Source organism: Metarhizium album, assembly GCF_000804445.1.
Source record: "Metarhizium album ARSEF 1941 chromosome Unknown scaffold_9, whole genome shotgun sequence".
Lineage (NCBI taxonomy): Eukaryota > Fungi > Ascomycota > Sordariomycetes > Hypocreales > Clavicipitaceae > Metarhizium > Metarhizium album.
This window is the reverse complement of record NW_024467583.1, coordinates 197,594-220,606: the sequence shown is the minus strand read 5'-3', so window position 1 is coordinate 220,606 and position 23,013 is coordinate 197,594. Positions and strand designations below refer to the sequence as shown.

The window sequence follows — 23,013 nt, the reverse complement described above, 5'->3', positions numbered from 1 at the left end:
AAAAAGATAAAGAACAAAAAACTTAATTAGAGTTAGAAACTTTAAAGATATAAGCTTAAATTGCAAGAGAAAATAACTAGAATTTACTATAAAGATAACTAGTATTTTTTATAATTATAACTCTAGTTGCCTTAACAAAATATCTTAAATATAGATACAAATAATATAGTAGATAATTTAGATATAAATTCTATTTTTTTCCCTTAATTTTCTACTATTTTACTATAATTTTCTACTATTTCTTTATAATTATACTTATATTTTATATATTTTCTATTATTAGTATAATTTTTTTTTATTATAAAGTAAGTTTTACTCTTCTTAAATTTATAGTCTATAACTTTAAAAGTATATTAAAACTAATACTTATATAACTATAATAGTTTTATTAAATACTTATATAATAAATAGTAAATTTACTTTACTAGATTTATATATAGTTATAAGAGTTTAATATATTAAATAATAAATTTATTTTACTAAATTTATATATAGTTATATATTAAATAATAAATTTATTTTACTAAATTTATATATAGTTATATATTAAATAATAAATTTATTTTACTAAATTTAATTATAGTTATAAGAGTTGAATTAAATATTTACACTTTAAATAGAAATTTTATTTTATTAACTAAAAAAAACTAGTAATATTTCTAGAGTATTTATCTATTCTATAATGCTATTTTTTTTTTTAAAAAAAAAAATTTGCTAAGTTATAAGATACTATTATAAGTACTGCTAGTAGGCCTTCTATCTATATTACTAGGAGGAGGAGTATGCAGATAGGTCTTATTAATAATATTTCTTAGGTTAATCTTACTTTAGGAAGATTTTGCATCTAGAGACAGTTAGAATTTAGCAATAATTAATTCTAAATTAGTTCTAAATGCTACTTATAACATACTGCAGCCTTTTTGCCTGCCTCTAGGTAGTAGTACTAATTCTAAACTTAGCAGCCTTTCTGCTATTCTAGTAGCAGGCAAGAGCCTAACTATATATTATAATAGTTACACTTTATGCTTTCTATAAAGCAAGCAGCAATTTATATAGTATTAATATTAAACTATTGTAAAATTCCATTAAAATCTAGCTAGAATAAATTATAATTTAATTATAAATTACTTACTTTACTATCCTCTTTATAAAGCACTTTAGGCTTAACTAATATCTAGCAATTTTAAGATAACTTTATAAATATATAGAGATTTATATTTTTATTAAGTGCTAGTTCCTTTAAGTTTTAGTAGAACTCTATATATAAGTTAATTAGTATAGAGTTCAAATTTAATACAAATTAATTATTAATTAATATATAAACAGCTGCCTAGTTATTAGCAGAAGAGAGAGCACTAGCACTTAACTATAATACCTCTGCTCTATATACTATAATAAGATATTTCTTTAATAAATAAGTTAAAGAAAAGTATATATCTTATAGAGTATTAGTATTAAACCTAAATTAAATAATAATTAATTTTAATTAAATTCTAACTTATAATATAATATATATAGCTGTTCTCTATATTTATATAGTAAAAAATCTTACTAACTCTAATAATAAGATTGCTCTATATATTAAATTTATAGTTAGAGAGACTAAGCTAATACCTGCCTCTCTCTCTACTTATATACTACTAAAATGCTTTCTAGTTTAGAATTTAATTAGAGTTAATTCTAAGTATATTTAGAATAAATTCTAAAGAGAATACTTATAGATTCTCTATAATATAATATTATTTTAATAGTACAGCCTTAGTTTAATAAGAGAGTAAAGCATAAAGAAAAAAAAAATTTAGAAGAGAGCTGCAGCTAATATATTAAAATTTCTAAACCTACTTTTTATAAATATTCTATATAATTTAATTACATTCTATAATAATTTTCTGCCTAATTAGAACTTATTTTGCCCTATCTTTTACTCTACTAAGAATAGATTCCTTAAAGAAAATTCAACTAATTAAAATCCATTATGCCCCCTTGTCCCCCTATAGCAATAGTCAGGTCAGGTCAACTACAATGGTCAGGTCAGCTCAGGTAGGCGAGCAATGGTCGGGTCATCTACACTCTCAGTTATGGACGCAGCAGCATCAGCGGGCCGCTCCAGTGTATTTCAGCCTCTACTTGGTACTGTGGCAGCACCAGAAGCCCCAGACCACAGGCATCCAGTGACCGGCCTGCGTTGGCCAATGGATGCATGGGGCCTACGGGGCACATACCTGAGTGCTCGAGCCCGCAGCCTGCACCAGCCACTGATGGCGTGCCCGGCGGCGTGTAACTTGCTGACAAAATCATGATGGCCTGGAACCGCCCTGAAGCATCCGCGGGCACGCCAACTACCTGTACCTGTAACCTAGCAGTTAGGCCAGCGGCATGGACACGGAGATTGATGTGCAGGGCTCGCGGCTCCCTGGCCCCTTTTCTCCCTCGGTTCAATTTTGACGCTGAAGTGGTCTGTTGACGTGCTGAGATTGCTCCCACCTCCACCAACCACGTCACCCATCTGTCACCGCAAACGCCCCTCGTTCTCGAGGTCAGAACCGCGAACAGCACAGCTTGTGCCGTCGTGCCAGTCGGCTGGGTACCCTGCGAGCTTGCAACTTCCACGGTTGTCAGCGACTAGTTGCTAGTGCGTTACCAGTGGCCAACTGCTCAAGTACCTACCCAAGGTAGTCGTTATCTTCTAATGAAACGCCCACCGCCACCAGGTGAAACGGTTCGAGCGGCTGGGTTGTGGTGGAGGCCCCACCACTCTGCACGTACTCCGTACGGAGCACATACAGTACGTACAGTACAGTACAGTACGTACAGTACAGTACAGTACAGTACAGTACGTACAGTACAGTACGGTGCAGTACACATTGGGAGCACAGTGCACATGTACATGCGTACGGAGAGCACCCCCGTAAGTTATCGCAATGCCTCTTTTGCTCCCTGGCCCAGAGGTCAGTCAGATCGGTAACCTCATTCGAGACGCAGCCACACTACAGTGCGATGCGACCTGCCCGTTGCTCTCGTTGCGACTCAACTGCTGGGATGTCGTCCATCCAGGGAGATCCCAAAGCTGCCAAAAGTCACCGGATCCTTGATGCTCATGCACCAACCGTCTTCCACTCCCACATGGCGGGAAGACGACGGCTCAACAGCCACGACACCACACCGTCATCACCGTCCGCCGTCACCGCACCGTGGCGCTTGGGGCCTCCACAGGTCCAGGTCCGTCGATGTCTCGATTTGATGCGTCTGACCTGAGTGCTTCTGCGTCCGGACTCCGGAGCAACTTACCAGACAGGGACCACCCGTCAGACAGACACGTTTCGGGTATCGCCCAGAGAAGATGCTGCAGTCTTCTTTTATTTACGGAGTACCAACGATCCATGTCGCAGACCTGACTGGCTGGATCTGGCGTCACCCTGCGTGCCTGGGCTTTGGTGCGCCAGGTCGCTTCTTCACACACCATCTTGTTGCCGTTGGGACCAATGGGCTTTCGTTTGGAGCCTTGGCTTGCCCATCATCTGATACTTGTCCAACTCTGTACTCGGTGTGCAGCAATGGACCAAACCCTATCCTTGCAGGGTACTCTCGTCGTTGATCATGGCCACACGATGCTGCCCACAAGCCATCAGTGTCCTCGAACCATCACAGCCCTAGACAGGAGCAGCGGATAAGTCATGTCAACCACTTCCAACCCTTGTTAGAATGCATTGATTGTAATATGGAGCTCGTTGCCCTCGGAAGGTTGGCAGGGCGTTGCTGCAACACGCAAACTGGTACACGACCAAGTATTTTTGGTCAGGCTAGGTCAGTCAAGGTTGAGTTTGCGTCTTTCACTGTTGCCTACTCCATTGGACACCTTTGAATGGCACTTCGATGAGCATGAAGCATTCATGTCTGCCAAGAGCTTTGATCCACAACCACAATGGAGCCGGGGGCAGGTCGGGATGGTCCCGTGATAGAAACAACCTCCACGCAGCCATGCCGCACCGACAAGATGGGTCTTGTGAGGCATGGCCACCGCTCCCTGGCGACAGTTCAATCCCGCCTCGGTACGGAGTTTTCGTTCAACATATCCTTCCGACCCAAACTACCCAAGGTATCTAGGGGTATCTGGCAACTTACTAGCCAGGTGTAGTTGTTAGTGGCCAACGCCAGATAACGCGAGATAACCTATTGGCTCAACACACCAAACCACTGAACAAAAGTGGGAAAGAATCCTGTACCCGGGCCCCATTGTCGTCTCCTCCCGCCGAATATGCCGACTTGGCTTCCCGTGAAGATACTTGTCCATTGCCGGACTTATGGGGTCTGGGATACAGGGTAGGATAGACAGAGTGTGACGGATTGAGCATTGAAGGCCTCAACTTGTCTACCGATATCGTAGCACCATCTTTGTTGAAGTTGGGGTTGACTCTACAAGCCTTGAAGGAGGCATTTCCCCCCTTCTTTTGGTAAAATTCTCCTTCCACGCTCCATCATCAGGGAGCTGACTAGTCATCCGCCGTGCCCAAATCCAATGTCGTACACCGCTCTTTGTTGGACTTGGGAGCCTCTGGCGGCAAGGATGGTGCTTGCACACACGGCGTATGAGAGTGACGATTTGTTGGGTTAGTCCTTCTTCTAATGGGAGGCACTTCTAGGCCATCGCATTACGTATGTACATGGATGGATGGATGGATGGATGGATGGTTGCCTCGCAGGCTCACAGTGCCAGTTGATTCGAGACAAAGGGGACCCCGACAAGACGGTCTTGATGCTCCGTCCAGTTTTCTGTTTCCCGGACCAGCACAGAGTCCTCCAAATGGCAACGAGGCGGGCAATGCTCGCCAACCTAGTGGCAGCAGTTCCTTTCGATGTGTGGTTCGCACAGAGCCGCCATTCCGCATGGTCCTGGCGCTCTTTTATTGATTTCGAGCTGATAGCGGTGGCGTTACACCAAGCCTTCGTGGGATGCTGGGACTGGGCCCGTCACTACCACCAGCCTCTTACGATGCGAAGCCCGGAGTGGACGGAGCCGTCAGGTTGAACTTGATGTCGTGGTACTCGGAACGTACGGAGGAGCACTCGGTACACCGCCGGCATTTTCTGCGACCGACAGTTGGCGCCGGAGAGACACCCCTTGAAGAGCGAGCATTGACGGCCCAAGAGAGAATGGGAGTCGGGACGATTGAAGATACTCATGTCTTGCCGCCACGGTCGGGTCTGTGCCAGCCATTTGCACGTCCACAGCCACGCACTCGTCGCTCGGCAATCACTGGGTAGTGTCAGCATCGTGAGACGTCGCCTCTGCAGACTTGAATACCGGGACAATATCGACGACAAGACCCGTGGATTTTAAGACAGAAAAGGCACGGCACCCAAGACAAGACCCGACCGAAGATGCTCAACGCCACAGTCCCGGGTAGGCGGAGCCTCGCAGACTTCTGAAACCCAGCCTAGCCTAGCCTAGTTTCTTCGGGCTGGGCGACAAGTCTCAGTTGCACTCGAGAAACATGCTGCCCGGATCCTCGCATAGTCTCGTAGAAGGGAGCACACCAATGACCAGTGGAAATGTCGGCCTTGTCCCAATCACACCACCGATTCCGCACAGCCCGCGCAGTCGACTACGCCCTCCTCACAGGCGCGGCATGCCTCTATCTCTACTTCCGCATACGACCCATTCTGAGCCCCGGGGACCCCGTGAAACCGAAGAGAGTGATCCGCTCCAGAGCCAGAGAAGAAGCAGCGACGTCAGCAGCCGCAGATGGGACGTCGGCCTCCCGCCCGGTGCCGTATGCGCCCGACGTGTTTCCCGGCGCGAGGGACGTGGAAACCGCCTACGGGACGATAAAGGCGTTTGAGTGGGGTCCCGAGGACGGCGACAAGGTCCTCCTGCTGCACGGCATCGGGACTCCCTGCGTCGCGCTGGGAGACATGGCGGCCGAGTTCGTCGCCAGGGGGTGCAGAGTGATGCTTTTCGGTGAGCCCGCCGCCTCTCCCGCCTCGCCGTGCCCTTGCCCCCGGGGCGAGAAGAGACGGATCCAGGAACCCTCCCGACCGCCTGCTCGCCCGCTCGCTCGTAGTCGCCCCTGAGAGAGGGGGGACAGGGGAAAAGGGACTCGCGCGTACGTAGGGAGGGAGGGAGGGAGCGATGGAGGAGCCGCTCGAGATCTAACCGTGGCGCTGTAGACCTGTTCGGCAGAGGGTACTCAGACTGCCCGAGCGACCTCCCCCACGACGAGCGTCTGTACACGAGCCAGGTGCTCCTGGTGCTGGCGTCGTCGCGCGTCCCCTGGACCGGCCCGTCGTCGTTCCACGTCGTGGGCTACTCCCTCGGCGGTGCCCTCGCGGCCGCCTTCGCGGCCTACCACGCCAATCTCCTGCGCTCGGCTACCTTTGTCTGCCCCGGCGGCCTCGTCCGCCCGGCCCGCGTCAGTCTCGGGTCGCGCATCCTGTACGCCGAGGGCCTGCTGCCCTCCTGGCTCGTCGACGGCCTCGCCAGACGCCGACTCGAGCCCCGGCCCGGCACGGCCAGCGTCGACGTGGCCGAGGCCTCGCAACACGTCGACTTTGACCAGGTCCCCGTCCGCGCGGGGGATGCGTCTGGCCCCAAGGTCGGGGACGTGGTCGCGTGGCAGCTGCGGAACAACCCGGGCTTTGTGCCCGCATACGTGAGCACCATCAGAAACGCCCCCATCTACGGGCAGCACGAGGCCGTGTGGAGGCGGCTGGGTGAGCAGCTCGCCCTGAGGCGGGCGGACGAGCACGTGCCCGGCCTACAAGGAGGCAGGATATGCTTGATTCTGGCGGACAGAGATCCGATTGTGGTCAAGGACGAGTGGATAGAGGATTCGTTTGCCGTGCTCGGCGAGGACGCCGTCGACGTCAGGGTCCTCAAGGGCGGTCATGAGATTGCCATTTCCCACGGAAAGCAAGTTGCGCATGTTGCCATGACGGCCTGGACACGATGACGCACTAAACGCGGACTCACTTGGCCTGAAATATAAACTCGCATGAGAGAGCCATCGGGGACGACTATAGAGGACCCAGCTCCCTTTAGAAAATAGATATATTGTACCCTTGTGCCATCTGCATTTCAGTCGGCATGTGCATCGCTGTGAAATGGTATGAAACCCACAAACTCCTTGGCGTGAATGAACAAACTCCTCTTCGTGTCCAAAGCAATGACGCCGCAACGCCGTCCGTCCGCTCCTTGCAAGTATGCGATACCCGCCATGTTTCTCTACATCCCAGAAGAGAGGTGAGGGGAAAAAAAAAACGCACACACAAAAACACAAGGCTTCTGAAGAAACTTATTGGAACGTCTAGAATTTATCCAAGCCCCGCGCCTTGACAAAGCGGTTGATTTGCTCTCGCGTCATTTTTTCATTGTATTGCTCGTAAAACTCATACAGGGAAATCATCTCCTGGGTGGCGTCAACCATGGCCGCGATATCAACAGTGCTCTCCGCTAACCAGGCGGCAAAATGCTGAACCCTGGATATCCTGGCCTCTTGCTGCTTCTCCTTGGAGTCCGAAGCCGAAGGGGGATCGGGCAGGCCGTGACGGTTGCCGCCGTTGCCCCTTGCGGCTTGGCTGAGGGCGGCTTGGGCGGCTGCGAGGCCGGCAGCGGCGGCAGAACCTGCCCCTGCTTGGCCGAGAGTGGCGGAATTGGGCCGCAGGACAAGCGCGAGAAAGATGGCCACGAGGGCGATGACGTGCGGTGCGCACAGGAGCGGCAGATCGCTGTTGAAGGAGTCGTTGATGATGGAGCGCGCGAGTTGCACGTCCTCATCTACCAGTGACAATTCTGCCCGGAGCGACGTCAACGTCCTGTACGGCTGGTGCACGATGAGCTGCGAGTTCATTTCGCTAATCATGTAGAACTCGCACTCTCCGATTTTGGACGTGTCCAGGCCGATGAAGTCTTGCCAGAGTTGCCTTGCCTCGGTCACGATGAGACGGATATGCTGCGGCGCTTCTTCCATCTTGCAGGCCAGATAGAGGGAAGTTGTTATGACGAGGTACGGGTTTGTGGATCGCACAGGGACCTTGATGTAGAATCGCTTCAGGTAGACTTGGGCAGTCGCCATGGCCTGTTGACGGATGCTGAGGCGTTTTGCCAGGCGGAGTAGTTCTGGGTTGGAGGTCAGCCCCGAGGGCATGCCGCGGCGGAGAAGAGGGGAGAGAGAGGGAGGGAAAGTGACCAACGCTGATTGAAATATATGGCGAGATGGCGTGGCTGCGGCACGGGAAACATGCGCACGAGGTCGGCATTCTCGTCGTCGAGCTTCTGTCGCATGCTGGACAGCTGGTCCTTGGTAAACAGCCAATGCCGCCTCTGCGTCGACTCCCAGTAGTTGGCGGCCATTCGGTAAAGAATCAGAGCCGTGGAGCATCCTGCAGACTCTGGGGAAGCAGAGCAGTGGGAGATGACGAAGTCGAGCGAGGACGAAGTCGAGCGAGATGCCAATGTCGTTGGTTGCATCGCGGAGATGGACGGCTGGTGCCACACGGAGTTACATGGGCTCCGTACTTGCATGTGGCTAGCAAGTAGTGAGTACCTGGCGATACACTAGGTGCGCAGGTAGGTACTTGAGTAAGCACTAGGTCCTAGGTACCCTGGGCACCCGAGCAGCCGAGCACCTGAGCACCTGCACCTGAACACCTCAGCGCCCGAGCAGCTGAGCGGCGCCTCCACAGTGCCACCCCTTTCATTGACCAGTTGCTTTTGCCCCCGTGCTACCGATTCGGCAGCTGTGATTTTGGAAAGCGAAGCGAGGCGGATACGGCATGTCCGACTCTCAGCCTCTGAGACTCCCGGATAACTTGGTTGCGTTGCGTCTGCGGTTGTTCGTACTTGAGAAACCCGAGTCCTCTGGACATCCGCCGACCTAGGTGCCTGCCCAGATGCTGATAGGTGATGGGACTGAAGAGCTCACGTAAGTTGAGTATTTGAGTACATACTTTGAGTACCTAGGTACTTGCATACTCAAGTACTCAAGTATGCGTACTCAAGTCGCGCACGCAGGTCCCGCACAACTTACAGCAGGGAGGCACCGAGGTTACAGGCGTTGGTTTAATTGACATGTACCACCAGCTACTCGAATACCTGCGCTGCTTCCACCTTCCACCAGCGTGAGACCGCTCCTCGGTGCGGAGTACCCAAGTCCCTTGCCCGTGCGGAGTACCTTGAGCCCTGATCTACTCCTCCGCCGCCGCTCCCCCGACGTCACTGTGCTCGTCTTCACCTCTGCCTCAGCGTTGCCTCTTCGCTCTCCCTCCCGTTGCACATTTTGCAGCCTTCAGACACCCTCTCTGCCTTACGATGCTGTTACCATAAATCACCAATTCCATCACGCGCGGGCGACTGCTTCACCCAATCCCCCGTCGCTGCCCCTAGCTGCACGACGGACGCCTCGATGCCGTCGCCATGAGCACCCCCAAACTCGTCACCGCCGCCAAGCCACGGCTCCAAGAGTCGCCCGACGAACGCGAAGCCAGAGTTGAGCGTCTCTGGTCCCGATTGGATCCTGCCGGCAAGGGGGAGTTGGACTTGAAGGGCCTGCAGAAGGGTTTTCGCCGCATTGATCATCGTGAGTCTTGCTCCGGCCATCACGCCGCTTTCGGGATGCGCGGCAGGCAGGCCTTTTGCTTCGCTGACCACGGGACGCAAATACGCGCCCACCAAAACAGCTCTGAAGAATGCCAACAATCTGCTCAAGCAGATCATGAAGGAGGTCGATACGAACCACGATGGGAAAATCCAATTTGAAGGTGTGCCTTGGGTCTCGTCATGATGCTTTGTTGAATTTTTTTCTCCCCTCCCCTCCCCTCCCCTCCCCTCGTCCTCGTCCTCAGCAGCTACCACGTCCCGCTTCCATCCACCGCAAATTCGGAGCCGCGCTTCAAAGCTTCAAGCTCTCTCTGCATGTGTCGCCAGACACACCAACGCGGTACCTGATATTTACGCGGCTCACCCTGTAGAGTTTCGCAACTTCGTCGAGAAAACCGAGCGGCAGCTGCTTCTGCTTTTTCAAGCCATCGACAAGGACGGCAACGGCAAACTTGACGCGGCCGAGCTCCAGACTGCTTTTCGCACAGCCGGTCTGAGCGTTTCGAATCGTCGAGTCGCCGACTTCTTCCACGACTTGGACAGGAACAATGACGGTTTTGTCAGTTTTGAGGAATGGCGGTAGGTCCCAACCCCGACTTCACCGCTGGGTCCCGTGCCATCCTTTGGGAGTCGTGACGTTCAAGTCGGGTGCGCAAGTGACCCGTGATTGATGAGGTCGTGGGGCAGCATCACTCACCACACCGTCACTTCACACGTACATTCCGGAGTCTGCCCTCTTACTATTGGCAAAAGACGGACTCCAGCTGACCTCTGGGACGGTGCTGATGCTTTCACACAGAAACTTTCTCCTCTTCATGCCAGCCTGCGAACACGACTCCCAACTCCAAGCCGTCCTATCCTACTACGACTCCGTCGTCAGCGTCACGCCCGAGGGAGACTCTCTTGTCAGTGACGAAACTTTGGAAGGTCTAGGTACGGATGAGTCATCCTCCAGCTCTCTTTTCTATTCTCTCTTCGGCTCTCTAGTTAGAGTAGCGTCTGCGTTGCCCTCCCCGGCAGGATCGTCTTCCGGGTCTCCTACGGGCCCCGTACGAGACAGTACGGCACCTACATGTACAGACGCAGATGCCGACGCTGTGCATGTCCCACCAAAGCCTGGAATGAATGCCGTGGCGAGCGCACATGAAGAGCGCGACAGCGTCCCATCCACGACAACAAAGCGGCGGCGGTTAGTCGCAACAAAACCCACACGGCTAGAACCTTCAACACCTACACAGTCTACACAGCACGTTGGCGATGGCACCTCAAAAGAGCACATGGAAGAACCGTCACAATCTTGGGCGGGCGTGGAAATCAGAACCCGACAAAAGTTTAAACTGACAGATTTTGCGCCTGATCCAGGTTACTTCCTAGCGGGTGCCATCGCCGGCGGGGTTTCTCGTACGGCCACTGCGCCACTCGACCGGTTAAAGGTCTATTTACTGGTCAACACCAGCACCAGCCCCGAGACTGCAGTTGCCGCCATCACCCAAGGTCGCCCCATAGCCGCCGCGGTCAAGAACGCGCTCAGACCCATCAGCGATGCCGTTGGAGACTTGTTCCGCAACGGCGGTATCCGAAGTTTCTTTGCGGGTGAGTTGTTGAACCGGTGGCTACGGCACGGCAGATGCTGACATGGACCGCGCGGCAGGCAATGGCCTGAATGTGATCAAAATCATGCCAGAGACGGCCATCAAATTTGGGTCGTATGAAGCAGCCAAGCGAGCCCTGGCCAACTTGGAGGGCCATGGCGACGCCAGAAATGTCAAGTCGTATTCAAAATTCACCGCAGGCGGTGTTGCCGGCATGATTGCACAGTAAGTTCTACTGGCCTCCTGGTCGAAGCGGAGTAAAGCCGCCCCTCAATGGATTTTGCTGACCGCGTACCTGCGCGACAGATTTTGCGTTTATCCACTAGATACCCTCAAATTCCGCTTGCAGTGCGAGACTGTTAAAGGAGGCCCGACGGGCAGCGCACTAGTCCGTCAGACGGCTGTCAAGATGTACGCCGACGGCGGCGTTCGAGCGTGCTACCGTGGTGTGACCATGGGTCTCGTGGGCATGTTCCCGTACAGCGCCATAGACATGGCCATGTTTGAGCTGCTCAAGAATTCATACCGAACGTACTACGCCAGGTATGCCGGTTGCAATGAGGAGGATGCCAACCCTGGCAATATTGCCACGGGCATCATCGGCGCAACATCTGGGGGGTTCGGCGCGACGGTCGTGTACCCGCTCAACGTGGTGCGAACACGGCTGCAGACGCAAGGAACCGTGATGCACCGAGCGACGTATACTGGCATATGGGACGTGGCCCAAAAGACCATTCAGAAGGAGGGATATCGTGGTCTGTATAAGGGATTGTCGCCGAACCTGCTCAAGGTTGCACCTGCGCTGAGCATCACGTGGGTGGTGTATGAAAACTCCAAGTCCGTGCTTGGGTTACAATGAGAGTCATTGGAGAGACGACGAGACAACCTAGAAGAGCGACGGTGTATGAGTACATTAAGCAGCGGTCACGCGTCGGAGGACGTGCTCGGATAGCTGCTCGCTGCCTCGTACATGCGGGCGGACCGTCCTCAGACAATGGCCATTTTCCCCCCTTTGTTGGAATCACCTGAGTGGTGGGTTTTGTCTGAAGTGCGTGGCCATGATTTGGCTGGAGGGCATACGCCGTTAGAGAGGAGGGACTTGTGGCTCATTTGTTTCACGCTCTGGAAAGCGCGCTTCTCAGAAGAGAAAAGACTGGAATTGTGCGAGAGCAATTGCGAGGCTCTCGGAGGAACAGGATACAGGATGCCCAGGAGGAGGAGGAAACCTGAAAACACAACACACCACCGACCGGGGTGGAACTTGGACAGGGTCGACATGCAAGCAGCATCTACCTCGACACGCGAGCATGACGGCGTGCTTTGCGTCGGAACGTGAGCTGTGCAAGCTAGCACGAAATGACGAAACTTTCGTATGTAGCTTCAGACTCGAGACAAGGGTTTACTTACAATCAACGACGTCGAGTGCACATTATTGCGCCCGGGTGCGAGGCTGCTGATCGGCCGAAAGTGGATACCGTGCCGGAGTGCCGGCACGGGTACGGCAACCGGTGCGGGGATTGGGTCCGATGTCCTTGGCTTGGCTTCCTTGTGGCCCTCGACTCACCGGCGTGCCATCGAGCGTAATTCATTGCGTGCGCGCTGACGAGCAAAGTGAGTGGTGGCTGACGGGCTCGACGCACTGCTACGGCGTGCTCGGTCTCGCTTATCCTTTGAATGGAACTCTGGAGCTTGCGCCGCCTGTTCGAACCGACTGGCTGCTCCAATGGGGAAGTCGCGCCCGAGCAGGGCGCCTTCCGCAAATACACCGAGTCCTACTCCGTACACACACACTGACGATAACTTACGCGTCGTTTCCTACGCCAGCTGCTCCGTAGCCCTGCATTCGTCACCTCGCCCACTCATCATCATCATCATCACAGGCGTAGCGTCCGAGACAGACGATGGTGCCCTGCCGCGCACCGGCTACAGCACCCTCCTCCTTTATTCATACCCTCCATCCGAGACGACAGCAACTTTGGCAGCGTCAACTTCTTTAAATCAGCCCACGGCTCGGTCCCTCCATCACCGTCACTCTCAGGTGGCCGCTCTCGACGCCATCAGACATTTGCCCCTCCCTCGTCTGGCAGCTGAAACAACAATCAGGGCCCAATGACCATCCCCGAGGAACATCAGGCACTGCTGCCTCGTCAGCCCGAGTCTGTGGGAGGCTCACCCAATGGCCCGCCTGCCTCTCGACGGCAGCGAGTTAAAAGCGCCCCTCACTCGCCCAACACGAGGGAGAGTATCAAAACACTTGTTGGTGTTGCCGCCGTCCTGGCGATTTGCGTTGCTCTTTTCGGGGGGGTATTCTTGAGCGGCAGCAGATCTCAGCGTCCCAAAGTAAGTCAGGCACGAGCGTCACATGAGCAGCCCGTACTCCGTACGTCGCATTTAAATTTGCGAACTTGCCCGTATCCGCATGGGGGTCTTTGCTATCTTTGGCAGTCACATATGATGGACGAATGCTCCAATACTCGAGCTCGCCTACTTGTTCCCGCACACACACTCACACATTCACATTTCGTCGGATCACAAATCACATGGGGTCCTGCTACATATTGGCATCACTCCTCCCATTTCCTACCACATGGACTGGCTCAATATTGCGTTGTTGGCCGCGCCGACAGACTAACTTGCCTGTCTTCAGATCCCTGAAATTTTCGACAACGATCCAGTTAAAGAATCGAACATGGGTGGCCAACGTGACCTTGAGTGGAGGCCCAAAGTGTCTTGCAGAAACACCCCTCACAGATTTGACAAGTCAATTGCACCGTTTCAGTACGGCAGCGGCTTCTCTTTAAATATTGCGCAGAGGCCGGAAAGGAACGAATTCAAGAGAGGCCGTCAGCCTCATGTTTCTGGAGGGCTCCTGCTCCGTCCATCCAAAGAGGCAGGAGGCAGTGTCGAGATCGAGGTCATTTCCAATGACGAGAGGCTGAGAACCAGCACTGAAATACATGTCCGCCAAGGCCTTCAGTCCATCGACATCATCTCTCCCCGGGTTCTGGACTGGTGGGACCCCTCAGGTCCTGCACCTTGCATCCAAGTGCGTGTCACGGTCTATGTACCTCATAATGCCTACCTCGATAGCCTCCACCTCGATCTCGTCCATCTCGACGTTGACATTGTTGAGGGCCTCGTCATGGGCGTGGTGGACGGCCCCTCCATCAAAACTGTTGTTGGCGACGTCAACACTCCCCGAGCCAGCAATGTCGACGACGGCATTGCGCCGTACTCAATGCAATCGCGCCGAATCAATGTTGAAACTGTCAGTGGCAACATCAAGGGATGGTTCCCTCTGTACGATCTTCTCCAGATCAAGTCTGGCTCCGGCGACGTCGAAGCCCAAGTTGCCCCCAAGGCTGCTGACAGGAAATCCGTCAACGAGGCCAAGCTCAAGGTTGAATCCATCTCTGGGCAGGTCAGACTCGAGGAGCCGTTAGCATCTACCGTCAGGAGCGGCAAGCTCGGGAGGAAGATGCCGCCCCGCGATTACCAGGTCGAGATTGGCACGGCATCCGGAGACATCACCGCTGACATTGCCATGACATCTTCCGCCAAGATTGGGTCTGTTTCCGGCGACCTGACTGTCAATGTTGTTCCCCTGCTCGCCAAGAGCTCCGACAGGGCGAGCTTCAGCACCGACACCAAGAGCGGATTGACCACTGTCAACATTTACGAGGCTGTGGCAATCGAGATGCCCGCCGACGCCCAGTCCCACGCAAAAGACTCTGAAAACCGCAAAACCGGCAGCCTTGCCATGTTCAACTTTGGTTCCAAGCATTCTTCCGTTAGCGGCGATGTCAAGCTCTTCTACCCCGCCACTTGGGTGGGCAGATTCCGCGCCGAGAGCATATCTGGCGATATTTCTGTGGCGGGAAAAGATGTCAGGATTACTCGACGAAGCCGTGGTTTTGGCAAATTCGTAGAGGGCGAAAAGGGCGACGGAGCATCCTTTATCAAGATGGGTACCGTGTCTGGTGATGTGCAGCTGCAGGTTGGCAAGGCGTAGGTTGGGTAGCTACCTCGCGGTCAACATTTTCTTCCCGTGAAACATGTATTGGCGTCTCCGAGACTACCGTGTACCATGCATGATACGCGGCACTCATCACAAGTATCGGCTACAGCTTCCCAATCGACGGACACACTGCTCTTGGAAGAAGAAATTAGTGATATTTGTGTCCAATTATACTATACTCATATATGCATGTTCCATCTTCATGTTCATATTCGCGCAATTGCGACCTAATCCAGGCTGACACAGCCCTCTACGTACCCACACGACATTACTAAAATTGACATCATGTTTCTGTAAAAAAAAAAAAAAAATAAAAAAAAACGGACTGAAAGAGAAAAAAGTTCAGCCTAGAAAGGGTATCCTGGTAAATGGAATGTAAAAAGATGTGCCACCTGGGCAGCTGGTTACGTTATTTTCGCACCATGACGTACATATCTGTTGTTCGGCTGGATAGAGAAATGATGACTGTTCAGAAATGAAAGAAAAAGTAATGAAATAAAATAAAATAAAGTAAAACCAAAGGCAGAAAGCAGCGGTGAGTAGGTAGTCGCCTGGCCATCTTGCTGGTGATGGAGATGCTGGTATCATCCTTCTACAGGCCACGGGAGGTCACGATTGCCCACGGCCGTGCAAGTCAGGTAGCTGATTCCCTCCGAGGTCCTGCTCGGGCCGGCCAAATCGAGCTCCAGCCCACTTCCAAGAAGGGGGCGAACGAGGTCTCGTGCCATGGCCTTCATTTCATCCATGCGTTTCTCGAACCTGCGCAGGTTATCGCGACGATACAGCTCCGGCGTCAGTTTCAAAAATCTCTTGCAGTCCTCGTGGTTGAGAAATGAGCTCGAATGTCCCGACCCCAGGGTTCGATAGGCCCGCCCAATGGAGGTCAGGGGCGGGACCGGTGGCGGCGGAGCGGAATGATAGTTGCTGCTTCGGCCACTGCCATGTCGTTCAGGTGATGGCTGTGGCGATGTGTTGTCTGCAAGCCATTGACGGAAGAGACTGACTACGAGCCAATCCAGGTAGTTGTTTCCGGGGGTGACACGTTCTCCTTTTGCACTGGTCAGGGTGAGCCGAAAGAGACGCCCTTCGACTCGGCTGATGATTTCTTCGAGCTCGTCTACTTTATCTTCTATGATGTCAAGGACGATATCAGGAAGCGCGGCACGAATACTGCGCTCTCCCACCGGCCATTGGCCAACAACATGAATCAGGGCTTCTTGAAATATAACTTTGCTTCGAGCAAGATAGCCCAGGCGAAGGTAGGAAATGGGGTATTTGGCGATTTGCTTCCATACCCGAGATTGGAACTGGAGCAGGTGGTGATCGACTCGAGGCCCAACGACGGCCAGAGCGTCGTACTGGTCGGCCAGGGTGAGGAGCGACTTGCACTGGACGTAGGCATCTGCGACATTGACGCCGTCCAAGATGGGCGGGTAATTGTAAAATATGCGAAACAGATTGTCGTAGTCGCGTAAAAGATCTTGGTGCTCTTGGGACATGGTGGGAGTCACGGCTAGGTTGGCGACAGAGCGCGAGAAGGAGGCGTGGCTGGTGGTGGGTGGGCCGTGTTTTGATCGTGAAGCGGATTTGGTGTTGGATGCAGGAGCTGAGCCAAAGAGTGAAGGAAACGATGGCTGTGAGTTTGCGGCTGGCGCTGTCTCTTCCTTCTGAACCAGCATGGGAATATCGCCTGGACCGACACCAGTGTCGAGTTCATACCTCCACGTCTTTGTCGGGGTCGAGGCTCCTGGTGATGGCGAGACACCACCACCAACGAAAGCAAACCGGACCGCATCAGCGCAATCCAACGCAGACGACGGCTCCTCACCGATGCGGGCGAGTTCATTGCCTCCGGCTAGCAAGGGTCGCGGCTTGGACCATTCCATCGAGGTACTCGCTTCAAAGAAGCCGCTGCACCTTGTCAAGGTGTGCCGGTGTAAGAGATAGCGATTCGATATGGCATCTGGACCTGGACGTGCACCAACGCGGATGAGAATCTCGACATCGCCGCTGTGCGAAAATACTGGAAATTCATTCTGAGGAACATGGGAATGACCGCCCGTGAGGGAGCGATTGTATCGCTTGGTGCGGGAGAGCGACGGCCGCGAGACGACGGATGCGGAAGTAGAATACTGGTGGCCGCGACGTGAGGAGACGAGGGGAGCTGGGTTGTAGCCTGAGCCTGGAGAGGGCTGATCTGGTTGGGAGACCATGAGCGGCGACTGACGAGTCACGACGGCGTGTGTTGGCGACTGTGTGTGCGAGAAGCCCAAGAGATGAACTTTAAGGAGAGTCGCGCCCGGCCTTGTCGCGTGACGATGACGGCATCAAGGTGTGAAGATGGCGGCGCAGGAGCGAGTACGGAGAAGGCGCGGTTGAGTTGGTCTGCAAGGAGTCGAAGACTTTGCCGCACGCGGTTGCGGCGATGATGGCAGATGAAGCTCGATGAGAAAAGGGATGGACAATGGCCAAGGCAGGCTGCGATGCGATGCTGGTGCTCCAAGCTGGGATGGGCCGATTCATAGGCAAGGCAAGAAGACCACACGGCCGTCGTCTGCCTCATGGGAGCCAAGACAGACAGACGGTGGTGTGTGGTGTCAACAACAATGGATGCTATGGCTGGGCGATGGCTTAAGTTCGGACGTGACTACTGCGTAGAAATGGTCGACTGGGAGGTTTGATCTTGTCGGGGCAACGCACATGTGAGTGGACGAGCGAGTCCGTTGTGAGACGTGAGAGGGCGTGAGGGAGTGAGCGAGCGATGAAGTGAGGGAGGGTGAGCGGCACCAGCCGGCTTCGAGGTGCTCGTGGAGCGTGGAGCTTGATGCTCGTCCAAGAAACGAGGAGCGAGGCACGCTAGCTGCGGCAGCTAGACAGGGCGTGGCCCAACGATGGATGACGGGATGACGGGGCTGTGGTGCAGCTATCCTGACGACGAGATGGAAGAAGTGAAACAATTGTCGCCATGGTCCAGACTCCAGATAACTTACTCTTTCTCTTTCTCTGCAACTGTCACCCGTGCCTGCCGGAGGAGGCAAAAACGAACACGGGGCAGGAGCCAAGTGCACGTGAGAAGGCGAGCTTGACGCTTGTGACCTGCGCTCTTGCCACCGGGATCGCGCTCCCCAGTAGGATTACCCAAGTACTACTCAACTACTCCGTACTCAAGTACCTAAAGTAGCTTGGCACCCACAAGAAGTACTTAAGTACCCAGGTACTTAATGACTTAGAAGTGGGCACTTGACAAGACACTTACGTACTTTAGGTGCATCAAGAACTGACTCTCAAAGCACTTCAGTTACTCAAGTAAGTACTTAAGTAGAGATAGGTAAGTGTGCAGTCAACTGGTCAGCTTCGCCGAGGACATGTCGGTTGACCAGACATCTCCTGTCCCTTGTGACAGCTTGCTTACTTGAAGTTACACCTGACCCTTCACTGACGCTGCAAGACATTCGGCAGCAATCAATACCCTTGTCGACCACCCGTTCCACACAAGTGGCGCCGGTCTCAACAGCTTCCAGCTTCCAACTTCCAACTTCCAACGTCCAACCACCAACCTTCTGCATCTTTCAGAGTTATGCCCGACAGCCTCACGTCTGCCCGGCCAGGCCGAGCTGACCCAGACTTCGTGAACCCTCAAAGCTGGCTACCAAACCGCCAAGTCTCGATGCTATAATCGCCCCCTTACCGCAAACTGCGATGGAATGAGCGTTCCGACTCACGTCTTTCACCATGGCGCCAAGCCCATCTCCTTGACCGAGTTTCGGCATGCCCTCGACGCCGTATGCTCGCCGCGCTTCCCAGCGGCTCGACATGCACGGCCGCGCCGGGTTGGTACGTCATATTTCTGCCAATAGGCTCAATTACAAACCAACAGCTAACTGGCGTTCCGGCAGCCCTCGCCATCAGCGGCGGTGTGGATTCCATGGCCATGGCTTTCCTCTTTTCCAACCTCATCAGAACACATCGGGACATCAAAATTGCCGACAACCCGACCGACGGCGTCTTTGGCATCATCATAGATCATCAATTGAGGCCAGACAGTACGCTGGAGGCTGCCGCTGTGGCTCAGGAGCTTAAGAAGTTAGGTCTCAAGGCAGTTACAAAGTCTCTTAGCTGGAAAAATCCAAGTAGCCTCACAAACATCGAAAGTGTCGCGCGGACGAAGCGATACCGCATGCTTGGCTCGACTTGCCGCTATCTCAATGCCACCAGTCTATTCTTTGCCCACCATCGGGACGACCAGTACGAAACCGTTCTGATGCGCTACATGAGTGGACATCGGTACCGCGGGTACCAGGGGATACGAGACGCCAATGCCATCCCGGAATGCTACGACTTGCATGGCGTGTACAAGAGCGGCTTACTGGATGATCAGTCGGCGCAATATCCGTATTTGAGCTTCAAGCCTCCCAACAAGGAAATGAGGCGCCTGAGGTGGATGCTAAAGGACAACTCAGAATGCGAGCCCCTGAATCATTTAAAGTACCGTCTTGGTGTTCATGATCTGTCAGCCCGCTTCCCGGGCCATATAATACGCGAAGTCGACCCGCGTGTGCCCTACTTGACTCCGCTGAACTGCGAAGATGGTGGCGTCATGGTATACCGACCGCTGCTGGAGTTCGATAAAGATAGGCTTGTTGCCACTTGCGAGGCCAACAAGATCAAATGGTTTGAAGACCCAACGAATGCAGACCCAACTCTCACACCCAGAAACGCCATCCGGCACATGGATCGTAGTCTACTCCGACCCGAACTCCGCAAGGAAGCAATTCTCGACATGTCGCGAGAAGCAAAGCGTCGTGCAAGGTTGGAAGATGCTGAGGCGCGACGTTGGTTGATGCGCGAGGCTGTCATACAAGATTTTGACCCCAACGCCGGCACGCTACTCGTTGAACTTGCGTGCTTCAAGTCGAATACCGCACATTGGCGGCGTCTTTCTGCCAAGCCAAGAGCTGGGGCTCGCAAGCCGCACCAGCGACTCATAGCAGCTATAGCTGTCCGCAAACTAGTCGAATTTGTCACCCCAGACATTAATGTCCCTCCTCTGGCGAACTTGGACAATGTCGTTGACCGACTCTTTCCAGAGCTTGCTTCTCAGCCAGATCCATCGCCACCAAGGGCATTCACCATCGCCGGAGTCGTCTTTGACCCCATTGTGGGCCCGTCGCCAACCAAGTGGTTCCTATCGCGAGCTCCCTTTTCATCCATGAAACCTCTACCAGAGCAAAAACTCCCCGGCCATCTTAATTATCACATCTCCCCCTTGGTCGGTCAACCAGGCGACCCAAATTCTCGCCATCGCCACTGGCGTACCTGGAAAGCCGCCAAGCTTTGGGATGGACGGTACTGGATCCGCGTGAGTGCCTGTGTTCCGGCAAGATTCCACATTCTACCTTTGCTACCGCACCACGCAAAACCATTCCGGAAAGCACTACCACCGAAGCAACTTGCACGGTTAGAGCAGATTCTCAAGTATTACGCACCGGGCAAGATTCGATACTCTTTGCCCGCGCTATACAGTGTTGAAAAAACGAAGGCAGAAGACGAGCCCGATCCAACCTTGACACTACTTGCACTCCCCAGTTTGGGAATCCATATACCTGGCTTAGAGAGATGGGTCAGGTATGATGCAAGGTATAGATGGATCGATGCATCACTCCTTGGACTCAAGAAAAGAGGGACACAGGCTCCCACGATAATGTATCATCGTCCACGGAGGAGATCAAGGAGGTTGCGGAGACGGAGATTAGCGGAGTCCATTCTGATAAGGAAACACAGTGCGTTGTAACCACCATGTGCTCAAAAAAATGCTCCCACTAGGAAGATGAATCTATCCAATAACTCATATCACATTCGTTCATATTCATACATGATGCAGGATAAAAGTCTCGGGCAGCTGCTGAATCACTCCAAAGAACCTTGAGCAGGAGTTAGGTAGGTGAAGGGGTTCCACGCCTCGTATCCGCCGTATCAATTTTGGGCAACTCATTGTGACGCTTGCATTGTTGACCAGAAGCGCAGGCGTTGGCTGGATATGATGGCAGGACTGGTTGTCAATATCTTTACAGGATTCTCCGTTGTGTCGGGATATGCGAGCTTGGACGAACGGAGTTTCTAAGGCACGATTTGCTTCGAACCTGAACAAAGACACTAGTCGAAATCAGACCGAGCACTGCTACGCTGAACAAGCTGATGCGAGGTGGTGTATCTGGGTCGGATACCTGTTTGCTTAAGCCAGCCGGCCAAAGTAGCGATGGTCTGTTGGGCGGCGACCGGTGTCTGGCGGTTCGTCCGGGAAAGAGGAGCAAAATTGCCCCGTGTTGAAATTAACAGACGCATGTTGACTCAATCGATTTGACGTTGACATGGTCCGGCGTCGCCAGCATTTCGCCATGCAGTGGCCCGCCCTGTCGAACAAGGCCACCATGGCCAATGGTGTCAAGGTTCTAGAGTGCACTGCGCGCAGCAGGGATACTAATCAATATGGCTGGCTACCCAGTAGCCAATGAATCGACGTGGGCTTTGATCGAACTGGAAGCTCGTGTGGCAATCTGTCTCACGCTCAGAGAGTGAGGCGACTTTATGTGCGACGGCCAGTTTTCTCGGTAGGGGCCAGGATTATATTCCTCGACGACACCTCGCCCCTGACAAGCAGAGGTTTTCATTTAGCAGAAGAGGAATGGTACGGCCAATTCTAGACTCAAGGACAACTTCATCATCTGTGTTAAAAATAATGGCTTGCATCAATGCCATGATACAAACAAACAATCTGGAGTATCGTGAGAAATTCCCAATTCCCAATCCCCGCTAACTGATTAGCAAACTAGGCTCTAGGCGGCCGCGCCTGCCCGACTTGACCGCTCCGCCCTTTCCCGGCCTTTCGAGTCAAAACCCAGCCCAATCCCCATCGAAAAGAAAAGAAGGTCAAGGTCATGTGCTCTTTCCCAGACACAGTTGAAAGAAAAGACACCAACGAATCGGGAAGACTTCATTCTCCCTTGCCAGCCCAACAAGCTGCCAACAGCACGAACCAAGCAAAACACTGCTCGCAACGCTTATACGCTTGCTGTTCGTGACCTCGATGGTCTCACTGCTGTGGCCTCACCGCTGTGGTCCTCTGCCCCTCTGGCAGCGCCGCCCGAACTCATGAACCAAAGTTTCAATCCTGACAGAATCAAATGCCAAGATTCAAATAACAAGCTGCAAAATAAGCGACGGCTTCCATCTCGGCAAATATTCGTTCTAGTCAACGACCCATGAAGCCAGCCCTTCCTGGGTTTGTCGCACGCCTCACTTTCGGCACCAGGTTCGCATGAGTCTCAGGCCTATCTAGCACGGCCTTCCGTCCACGAGGAGCCTCGACACCAGGTGAATATGCCGGTCCGGTCCGGGTATCGTCCGGCCGAGGCGAGGGCGAGCTCCCATTCCCGTTGCCATCATACGTTGGATACAAGTGAGCGACATACCCCCAAGCCTTTTGAGGTAGCAAGCATGCAGATAATCGAGACCAAACAGCGCAATTGGCCGAATTCGTGCGCTGCGGCACTGGCAGAAGCCCTTGCCTTGACGACCTTGGTCAACATGATGTCCGGCATGCATGGTCTAATGTCTGCGACGGCTTGACGTGGCATACTCGACATGCACCTCATGCGGACTTTCCCTAACATGAGCCTCATCATAGGCGTCGGGCAGCATATAACCATTTGGAAACTCGCCCCGTGTCTTGGCCCATTCAAAGGTCGGCTCATCAATCAAATAATGGTCATGTAGATGATCGAGAAAGTGGAAGTCTGGCCGGATATTTA

The 23,013-nt window shown here is 52.8% G+C and overlaps 6 protein-coding genes across 6 annotated transcripts; 4 read left to right on the top strand and 2 right to left on the bottom strand.

The window, feature by feature from the left end:
* Positions 1–5,550: 5,550 nt before the first annotated feature.
* Positions 5,551–6,950, top strand: MAM_04175 (alpha/beta hydrolase; the record flags this gene model as incomplete). The annotated part of the gene is made up of 2 exons (XM_040822973.1): positions 5,551–5,959; positions 6,169–6,950. 2 exons carry the CDS (start codon positions 5,551–5,553, stop codon positions 6,948–6,950), a joined length of 1,191 nt encoding a protein of 396 aa, XP_040678852.1.
* Positions 6,951–7,304: 354 nt separating this feature from the next.
* MAM_04174 (RNA polymerase II holoenzyme cyclin-like subunit) lies at positions 7,305–8,467 on the bottom strand (the record flags this gene model as incomplete). Its single annotated transcript, XM_040822972.1, has 2 exons — positions 7,305–8,116; positions 8,191–8,467. The coding sequence occupies 2 exons, from the start codon at positions 8,465–8,467 to the stop codon at positions 7,305–7,307; spliced, it is 1,089 nt and encodes a 362-aa protein (XP_040678851.1).
* Positions 8,468–9,412: 945 nt separating this feature from the next.
* Positions 9,413–12,046, top strand: MAM_04173 (calcium dependent mitochondrial carrier protein; the record flags this gene model as incomplete). The annotated part of the gene is made up of 7 exons (XM_040822971.1): positions 9,413–9,575; positions 9,676–9,756; positions 9,901–10,174; positions 10,395–10,528; positions 10,583–11,188; positions 11,247–11,412; positions 11,494–12,046. The coding sequence occupies 7 exons, from the start codon at positions 9,413–9,415 to the stop codon at positions 12,044–12,046; spliced, it is 1,977 nt and encodes a 658-aa protein (XP_040678850.1).
* Positions 12,047–13,296: 1,250 nt separating this feature from the next.
* On the top strand, positions 13,297–15,199 carry MAM_04172 (uncharacterized protein; the record flags this gene model as incomplete). Its single annotated transcript, XM_040822970.1, has 2 exons — positions 13,297–13,527; positions 13,835–15,199. 2 exons carry the CDS (start codon positions 13,297–13,299, stop codon positions 15,197–15,199), a joined length of 1,596 nt encoding a protein of 531 aa, XP_040678849.1.
* Positions 15,200–15,789: 590 nt separating this feature from the next.
* MAM_04171 (uncharacterized protein) lies at positions 15,790–17,418 on the bottom strand (the record flags this gene model as incomplete). The annotated part of the gene is made up of 1 exon (XM_040822969.1): positions 15,790–17,418. One exon carries the CDS (start codon positions 17,416–17,418, stop codon positions 15,790–15,792), a length of 1,629 nt encoding a protein of 542 aa, XP_040678848.1.
* Positions 17,419–18,909: 1,491 nt separating this feature from the next.
* MAM_04170 (PP-loop family protein) lies at positions 18,910–20,817 on the top strand (the record flags this gene model as incomplete). Its single annotated transcript, XM_040822968.1, has 3 exons — positions 18,910–19,039; positions 19,102–20,727; positions 20,792–20,817. 3 exons carry the CDS (start codon positions 18,910–18,912, stop codon positions 20,815–20,817), a joined length of 1,782 nt encoding a protein of 593 aa, XP_040678847.1.
* Positions 20,818–23,013: the final 2,196 nt, after the last annotated feature.